The 9,954-nt window shown below is 41.6% G+C and overlaps 1 protein-coding gene across 1 annotated transcript; it reads right to left on the minus strand.

Annotated features, from left to right (window-relative positions):
* Positions 1-4,929: 4,929 nt before the first annotated feature.
* LOC143878576 (uncharacterized) lies at positions 4,930-7,983 on the minus strand. The gene is made up of 2 exons (XM_077380876.1): positions 5,271-7,983; positions 4,930-5,158 (listed from the first exon to the last, which is right to left on the minus strand). Exons 1-2 carry the CDS (start codon positions 7,875-7,877, stop codon positions 5,150-5,152), a joined length of 2,616 nt encoding a protein of 871 aa, XP_077236991.1. The 5' UTR covers positions 7,878-7,983; the 3' UTR covers positions 4,930-5,149.
* Between the last annotated feature and the right edge of the window lie 1,971 nt (positions 7,984-9,954).

Genomic DNA, 9,954 nt, shown 5'->3' on the forward strand with positions numbered 1-9,954 from the left:
ACCTTTTTTTTTTTTTTTTTTTTTTTTTTTTTTTTTTAAAACGCAAAGCATTTTACTGAAATTTAAAAATCTCTGGAGTGAATTCTAGACTCCACTGGGATAAAGATTTTTCAAAGAAATTCAACTCCAAAGGAAAATACCCTGACTAAGAAGCTCAATATAAAGAGTGTTCGAACTTCTCTAGTCTCTATTTTATACAAAAATTTATTTCAAATCTCAATGATTACTTGACATCTTTTATGACATAAGTCATAAAAGATGCCCCTAGTATGATTACTTCCATGAAAAAATTCATTAGAGAGCAACAAAAAAAGGAATGGGCCAAAGGCTGAACATTTGAGATTACAACAAATTTTTTCTGATAAACACCTGGGTTTACAAGGTTTTTCATAGGCACCAGAAACTTGTTATGCTCAAAATTTTCTCATCTCTGCCATCTGCTGATACCGGAACTGAGCTAAAAGCTTGTCGATCTCTGAACACTGCTCTGCTTTACATTATCCACATGAACTGCAAATTTTCTACTTCTCTGAGTCTCTAAGTCTTTATCACCCCGGCTTTGGGAAGAATACTGACTAAACAGGACTCTGGAAATTGACTTTGATTCGACAACAAACTGAGTTTGACAGACAATGACCAAAGACTTTGACGAGTTTTAAACAAGACTTTAAAAGAGAATGAATCTGCTTCTTAAATTGATAAACATTTTTATTTTTTTTTCAAAAATGGTTAAAGTCCACCACTCTTTAGAGTTTTTTTTTTTTTTTTTTTTTTTTAAATATCATGTTTAAAGATGTTTCAACCTCTTTTCAAGATCTCCATCATGGTTATTATCCCTTCAGATTACTTAGTTTCAATCTCCTGACTCAAAGAGTAACCAAAGAAGCTCTGATGGCACTTATTAACTGGCTTTCAGATAGCTCTGTCCTTCATGAAGTCTTGCCGTGACCAAATCGCCCTTTTGGGTTTTCGATTTAGCGGACCGCATGCCTTAATTTTTGCCTGGACTGTCTGCCCTTGCAGATTTTCCATCCAGCAGGCTCAATACCCTGATTTTTGCCTAAACTGCCCTTTCAGGTTTTCAGCTTAGCGGATTTAAGACTCCATCATTCTTTTCTTTTCTTTTTTTCTTTTTTTTTTTTTTTTTTTTTTTTTTTTTTACAAACCTGGGCCTAAGTACATCAGGAGGACTTTCAGGCAGGCTTAGGTTCAAAAAGGCTGAATATCTAAGGTTCTAAGGATTTGGACCGAATCTGGTCTAGCCAGACTACCTACGTACCCCAAAATGGAGGATCAGGTCCTAACGTAGTTCAAACTACTCTTTTTTTTTTTATATATATATAAAAAAGAAAATGCCCCTGGTTTGGGTTTATCAAAGAAACAAATTATTTTATAAGCCCAAAGGGTTTGCAAAACAGTTTAAAATATTTAGGTTGTTTGGCTCAAAACTCAGATCAATCAAAGACGGCCTCTTGGTGTATTTAAGCATAGTACTTCTTTAACTGATCCAGGTTTGTAGGTTCATTTAATTTTTCTCCATTTTCATTGAGGAGTCTTACGGCTTTTCCAGGCAGGACTTCATCGACGATGTAAGGACCAGACCAGTTTGGCCTGAATTTCCCTCGGGGATCGAATACCGGTGCTCTGTAAGACTTCAAAACAAGATCTCCAGGCTTCAAATCTCGAACACGGACTTTCTTGTTGAAAGCTCTCTCAATCCGCCTCTGATATCCTTGAATATGGTACAAGGCTCTCAATCTCTTCTCATCTATCATCTGCAGCTCATCATACCTGGCTCTAGCCCAATCAGACTCTGGTAAGTCAGCTTCCATCATCACTCTCAAAGAGGAAATTCTAAGCTCAACAGGGAGGACTGCCTCCATTCCATACACCAAAGAATACGGAGTTACACCTGTTGAAGATCTGATTGATGTCCGATAAGCCCATAAGGCATATGGAAGCTTATTCGACCAATCTTTATAGGTCTCAGTCATCTTACTGATAATGATTTTGACATTCTTATTTGCCGCCTCTACAGCCCCATTTGTTTGAGGTCTGTAAGGAGATGACTTGTGATGTTTAATCTTGAATTCTTCACACAGGTGTAACACCTCTTTCTTGAAATGCGACCCATTATCTGAAATCAGCTCGTGAGGCACTCCATATCTGCAAATAATATTGGCACGAATGAACTTCGCAACTGTGCTCGAAGTAATGGAAGCATACGAAGCGGCTTCAATCCATTTTGTAAAATAATCAATTGCGACCAGAATGTACTCATGACCGCTCGAAGACTTTGGATAAACTTTCCCAATTATATCAATTCCCCATACTGAAAATGGCCATGGAGAAGTCATAGAGTGCAACACCGAAGGAGGAACGTGAATAAGATTTGCATAGACTTGACACTTATGGCATTTCTTCACAAATGCGAAGCAATCTGTTTCCATTGTGGGCCAATAGAATCCGAGTCTCAAAATCTTTCTTGACAACATTTTTCCATTCATGTGAGGTCCACAAACTCCTTCATGGGTCTGCTCAATAAGCTCTGCAGCTTTATCTTCATCAACACAAAGAAGCTGTATACCATCAAATGACCTTCTGTACAGCTCTTCTCCGCAAATAATAAAGTTGGCAGCCAACTTCTGAAGCGTCTTCCTCTCTTTGCTTGAAGCTTCTGGGGGATGTCCTTTACCAGCAATAAGATTTCTGACATCTGTATACCAAGGCTTCCCATCTGGACACCTGGCTGAGATCTCTATAGCATTCACATGCGAAGGAGCCCACTGAAGTCTGACAACTAGCGGCTGAACCTCCATTGATACAGAAATGTCTAACATCGAGGCCAAAGTAGCCAAAGCGTCAGCAAAATGATTTCTGGTCCTTGACAAGTGAGTGAACGTAATGTTCTTGAACTTTCTGACCAAAGATTCCAAATAAGTGTTATAAGGGATCAATTTATCTTCTCGAGTTTTCCATTGCCCATTAATTTGGCAAATGATCAAAATAGAATCCCCAAACACATCAATATCCTGAATCTCCAAAGCTAAGGCTGCCTCTAACCCGGCGATGCAAGCTTCATACTCAGCCATATTGTTGGTGCACTCAAACTGCAACTTGATAGAGACAGGAATATATTCTTTCCGAGGGGATATAAGTACAGCTCCTACTCCTTGTCCTCGACTGTTTACAGCTCCATCAAAATACATAAGCCACTTAGTATTCGAAGCTTCTTCTTTAATATCCATGATCTCTTCGTCAGGGAAGTCTGCCTTCAGAAAAGCGTTCTCTTCAATGGGTGCATCAGCCAACTGTTCAGCAACGACACGCCCTTTAATTGATTTCTGAGTGACATAAGTGATGTCAAACTCAGACAATAACAACAACCATCTTGCGGTTCGTCCTGTAAGGGCGGGTTTCTCAAACAAGTATTTTAGCGGATCCATCCGCGAAAGCAAAAAGATCTTGCTTGAAAGCAAATAATGTCTAAGCCTCTGGGTAGCCCAAACTAATGCTAGACACGTCTTTTCCAAAACTGTGTACTTTAATTCGTATTCCAGCATCTTCTTACTGATGTAGTAAATGGGCTTCTCCCGTTTAGACTCTGAATCTTGCTGAGCAAGCATGCAACCCATCGCTGTATCTGTGATAGACAAGTACAACAATAATGGCTGGCCTGGAGTGACTGGCGATAGAACAGGGGGCAAGGATAGGCACTGCTTAACCTTTTCAAATGCCTCCTGACATTCTTCATTCCACTTCTTCGAGGAATTCTTTTTCAGAAGCTTGAAAATGGGTTCACACGTCATCGTCAGATGTGATATGAACCGTCTCAGATACTGAACTTTGCCAAGGAAACCTCGGATCTGCCTTTCTGTCTTCGGCGGCTGCATTTCTTGAATTGCCTTAATCTTTTGCGGGTCTACTTCAATCCCTCTTTCACTGACCATAAACCCTAAGAGCTTTCCTGATGTAACACCAAAGACGCACTTACTCGGATTTAGGCGAAGCTGATACTTCCTGATCCGCTCAAAGAACCTTCTCAGGGCAACAGTGTGCTCAGGTCGAGTCTTGCCTTTCACAATCATGTCATCAACATATACCTCGACCTCTTTATGGATCATATCATGTAAAAGAGTTGTAGCAGCCCTCTGATACGTAGCACCCGCATTTTTCAATCCAAACGGCATCACCCTGTAGCAGTATGTACCCCATTGAGTAATGAACGCTGTCTTCATCATGTCCTCGGGAGCCATCTTAATCTGATTGTAGCCTGAGAACCCATCCATAAAGGATAGAAGAGCATGACCAGCTGTATTATCAACCAGGAGATCAATATTGGGAAGAGGAAAGTCATCCTTAGGACTTGCCTTGTTCAGGTCTCGAAAATCGACACACATTCGAACTTTTCCGTCCTTTTTGGGCACCGGTACAATGTTTGCAAGCCATTCTGGGTATTCAACTACTTGAATGAATTTTACCTCCAACAGTTTCTTAACTTCTTCATAAACTTTCATCTCCCATTCAGTTTTGAGTTTTCGGAGCTTTTGCTTCTTTGGCTTAACACCAGGGATTAAGGGTAAGCGATGTTGAACAATTTCTTCACTTAACCCTGGCATGTCATCATATGACCAAGCAAAAACTTCCTTGAACTCTTTAAATAAGGCGATTAATTCCTCGCGTTCTTCAGGAGATAAAGTTTTGCCAATTCGAATCTCCTGAATCAAGGTTTCGTCACCTATATTCACAGTTTCAATTTCCTCTTCGAGTGGTTTTGCTCGGCGACTCTCATCCTGTTGAATCATGTATTTGATTTCAGGAGGAGTGTCGTCGGTATCCTCATCAGAGGGGGAGTCTTGATTGTTATTATTAAGTTTATCAGATTCTGAAGCAGAAACATTAGAAATAAAAGTAGAGACTGGATTGTAATCAGAGAAAGGATGCTTTATTTCATTTAATGCTGAATCAGGTACATCAAATGAAAAATTACCCACATCGGGCTTTACAATAGACGCTTGAAAAAAATTTACAGACTCAACGAACATATTGACATTTATGTCAATTAACTCTGAATCAACGATAGAAGTAGCATCTGACTTGATTCCGCTGGAAGAAGAGGAATCATCATCGACCTTAGGAGACTCGACATTTACAGTACCTGCATTAACAGAATTGTTAGAATAAACAGACTCTGAATTAGACCCAAAGACTGACGTGTATTTATGGACAACTGACTCTTTTGGAGGGACATGACTGTTTAGGAAAGTAACCTGAGGTATGACTTGAAAGGTCCAGTTGGTCAATGGTTCCTCTGCCGGGGTGATTAAATGAGTAGGGTTCAGAATCGAGGCCCTCCGATCAATTACGGCAATAGTTTGTGAATCTTCGAGAAACAGTGAACTCAGAAGGCTCGGCTCTACATGTTCTGCCCAATCAGCTTCTGATTCAACTTCTGTCTGCACATCGGTCTGCTTGTCTTCTAACTGCAGATCAAAGAAAATTTCAAATCCTGGCAACCTCTGTCCTGAATTCTCATCTAACCAAGTTTCGGCAAAGCCACAGAAAGGGACATCTGCACCCTCTCTTCGAAAACGGCCATTCATCGTCAAATTAATCGGTGCCATTGGTAATTCTAACCCCCTGCGGCGACATTCAGCCCATTTCATCATCAGCAGCTTCATTTCTTTAACTTCCTTCTTTGAAGGCTTGTACCCCAGCCCAAATAGATTATTGAAGGATTCGAATTCAGGGAACTCAGTCAAACCCTGATGGTGTCTACCTAGCCCTGCACCTGGCATATATCCTTGTCGACGAATCATCCTGACGACATTTGCGTTTGTACTGGTCAGGAAACAAATTTCCTCATTCATAGCTTCTTTAAAGGTAATGGCAGCCACCTCTAATGAGAATCCAGTCAAACTAACATCCTCAGCTTTCTCCATAGTCAGGTCCTGAGTAATCAGCCCTACTTCCAGGTCTGGGTCCCCCTTCACAGTTACCACTCCGTTTTTGCGAAGAAACTTTAGCTTTTGGTGAAGAGAGGATGGAACAACCCCAAACTTGTGCAACCAAGGGCGGCCGAGTAACAACAAAAATGAGGCTTTGATGTCCAAAACCTGGAACTCTATCTCAAAGTCTTCTCCTCCGATCTGTATTTCGGTGACCAGAGTTCCGATCACATCTCGGCGAGTGCCATCGTACGCCAGAATACCCTGTTCAGATGGGATGAAATCCGCAGGACCAAATCCAAGAGTTGTTGCAGTACTCAACGGGCATACATTCAAAGCAGAGCCATTATCAACTAACACCTCTGGTACTCTCTTCTTGTTGCAAAGTACTGTGATTTTCAGAGATTTGGTGTGGTCTCGGCCCTCAGAAGGCAGATCGTCGTCAGTGAAAGATAAAGTCTTAGACACTCTTGTCATGGCAACCAAGCTTACCAGCTCATCCGGAGTAGTGTCTACAGAGACTTGTGCTGAGTTAAGCTCTTGAAGGACTAATTTTCTGTGCTTAGATGAGGCCATGAGTAAACCCCATACGGAAATATTGGCCTGAGTCTTTTTCAACTGCTTTAACAAGCTCTCTTCTTCTTCATCGGCGCTGACCTTACTGACCTTATTCTGTCTCTGGTTTTCAGTATTTCGCGCAACCTCTGCAGGATTTTCAACACACAATTCTTGAGGCTTGAATACACGCCCACCACGGGTCATATGACGCATCTCGTCACAATGGTTATCCAACAACAATAACTCATCTTCTTCAAAGTCCTCAGCCCTTAAGACATAAGGAGCTGTCCTTCTATTTCCAGCACTGTCAATCTGAAATGTACCAAACTGAGATGAAGACGATTCAGCCAATTCATCGTCATCAAAGGAAATTACATAATGATCTTTCTTTTCTACTGCTTCGAAATCTTCCTTGTCAAACTTCATTACATAGGTTTTTTCTGTGGTAATGGCACAAATGAGGGTTGATGGATCGAGCAGAGGTTCATCAGTAAAAATTGCATTGGTAGCAGGAGGAGGCATGGTATGATGATTAGGAAGTGGGTTTTGAGTAACGTTTGGTCTCTCCACTGCCAGCTCATTTTTGTCAATCATGTTCTGGATAGCATGCTTCAAGGCCAAACAATTCTCGGTCAAATGCCCTGGACCTCTGTGATATTCACAGTATTGATCCATCTTCCAGAATGCGGGTAAGGGATTGGGTGGAGGTTTGATATCCGGGAGCCGGATCTTCCTATCTTTCATGAGCCTTTTGAATATCATTATTATCGGATATGGAAGAGGATCAAACTTTCTGTCATATGCAACTCTCCTTGGCGCTTTTGCAGCCTCTGCAGCAACTCTGGCCACAGGCCTGGTATAACTGACAGCATGAATTTCTTTGGACTGGACCATTGGTCTTTTCCCGTCTCGGATTTCAGAAGAAACCTTGGCTCTCAAGCCTTTTGCTATGGCATCTTCTGTCTGAGTACCCGTCTTGATTAAATGGTCAAAGCTCGGGTAATGCTGAGGAGCGAGAAAATGAAAATACATGGGAGACAAACTCTTCAGAACCAGCTTTATCTGCTCTGATTCAGTCATTTTCTGGCTTAGCTGAGCAGATTTGCGTCTCCAGCGCCTGATAAAGAAAGTGAAGGTCTCTTGAGGACCTTGCTTTAGCTGTTTTAGGTCTCTCTTCGTGACCTCAATACCCTCTTCCATTGAGAATTGCTCTATTAGTTTCTCCGAAATATCTTCCAGGGTTCTCACCTCCTCGGGCTTTAGCCTTAGAAACCACTTCTTTGCGATCCCAATCAAAGAAATCGGGAACAACTGGGCCATCTGCTCACGGCTCAGACCATACTGCTGGGACAAAATGATAAACCACCTCATGTGGTTACGCGGACACCCGGTTCCGTCATATTTGTCATAATCAGGAGCTTTGAAGTTGGGCGGTAAAGAAACTGTTGAAGACAGTATTAATTCAGAGACGTCAAATTTCTTGGGTCCTTGGACTCTCATCTGCTCCATCTCATGAGCCATCTTGCTGAATTTCTCAGACATTTCCTTCTCAAATTTTTCAAATTTTTCTTTTTCTTTATCAACCTCTGGAGCACAATACTCTGCAGCATACTGACCATCATCTAAATCCACCTCGAAAGACTGGATAACGGGTCTATGCGACTCCGGAGCTGGAACATGAGAAGGCTGAAGTACGGGCCTAGACGTGGAAGTCTTATCACTTATCTGTGTTTTCATGTTTGCCATTTCTTCTTTCATTCCCGCCATATCTCTGGTGAGGTTTTTCATCATCTCTTGCATGCTCATTAAAAGTTCAGTTGTGTCTGCCATTTGATTTACTTCAAATAAATTTGAAGACTCTGGTGAAGAAGGTAAACGAACTGAAGATGACACAGAGGAATCAAAGTGGCGAACGAGTCTAGACACTGGGGTAGGTCTCGACCAGGTGGGCTTAGCTTGAAAGTCTTTTTTGGGAGCGATGGTTGCTATCTTTCAGAATCCTGATTGGAAGTTAACAAACTAGGTTACATGATTGACAAATAAGATAGTTTGTACCAATAGAGACAAAAGAAAAAACAAACATCCTTTGTATTGATTATACTGACAGCAATCGCTGAAAACCCTGAATCACTGACTGTTTATAACATGTCAAGTAAAATTTTTTGAATTTTCATCTATAATGGAATCAAATTTACAAGTTTTGACTCAATAAAAGAAATGACAATCTTGATCCAAAAATCCTCATGGTGGATAGAAATGACGAAGAGGAGGCACAATGGATTGCTCCCCTCCATACTGACGCTGAATCCTGGCAGGAACATAGAAGGAAGTCCTTTTGAGACCAAGAAGACGAACGTAGCATACGCACCTACCTGGTGCCCCTGGATTCTAACGATAGAGTTCCCATTTAAAATGATTTTAGCTCAAATTTCTCCAAAGTTAATAAAAATGGCATTTTTAAAGAGTTAGGCAATGTTTCAAGAACTCCCCAGCAGAGTCGCCAGCCTGTGGACCCCGATCCTGAGAGGACGAGTGCGGCGAGGGACGCGAGGTCCCCACAGCAATCCTCTAAGATCTCCACAATGTGAAGGAGAGCTCTGCCAAGGAACTCTCGAAACGGATGCCACCCTCACAGCATAGCACGAGTGGCGATACAAAACGAATGAGATACATCCTGATCAGGAGCCAGGGCTCGAAACCGAGATGTACCTAAAAAGAACTCAGAGTCGCCATCCATGGATAGGCCATGGAACCCTAAAATCAAATCCTCTGTGCAATGGATAACCAGAAATATATATGGGTTCGTGCCTGGTTACGAATGGGGAAGGTCTGAGAGCACCCCCAATTCGCCCGAGTGCAAGCACTTGGTCTCTTATGCCATTTTCATTAATTCCAAAGAAGTTTGAGTAAAAATCATGTGAAATGGGAACAATCCTCAGGAATCGTCTACCTAAGCATGCATTTCCTGAGAATGGAGAAATAAACACGTAAAATGAAATGAAAAATGTGTCACCTAAGCAAAGCTAGGTTATGAGTGACATGCCTAATGGGTGTCTAAGTTTCTGGTGGACACGCACATGCAAGCTACAACCAAAGGTATAGTATCAGTACAAGAAAGTAAGAAAACATATCAAAACATGAGACACAAATCTATGCTATGTATGACGGGACAAGACAAGTCCTAACTCTAATGCAGGACTGGACTCGGACCAGAATGGCCATCCATCCTAGCTGCACTACGTATCCCGGCCTCGGGAAGAATCGGAGCCCACGTAGTTCGATGCCCTATTCAAAATTATGATGCCTAAGACACCTAGACCTCTATCCTAGACTCGATCTAAAAGACCGGACTAGTTATTAAAGCTTCTTGAACTATTATTTAAATTCCAATGAATGGTGGATTTTAGGACATCCTATATGCCCTAACTAAATGCAGATTGATTAGCCT

The sequence above is a fragment of the Tasmannia lanceolata genome, unplaced genomic scaffold (assembly GCF_043159265.1).
Source record: "Tasmannia lanceolata isolate RefF3 unplaced genomic scaffold, GAP_Taslan_0.1 ptg000002l, whole genome shotgun sequence".
NCBI classification, from domain to species: Eukaryota; Viridiplantae; Streptophyta; class Magnoliopsida; order Canellales; family Winteraceae; genus Tasmannia; species Tasmannia lanceolata.

Excerpts from the sequence above, each read along its gene's own strand:
- LOC143878576 (XM_077380876.1), bottom strand. The coding sequence starts at position 7,877 with ATGAGGTGGTTTATCATTTTGTCCCAGCAGTATGGTCTGAGCCGTGAG.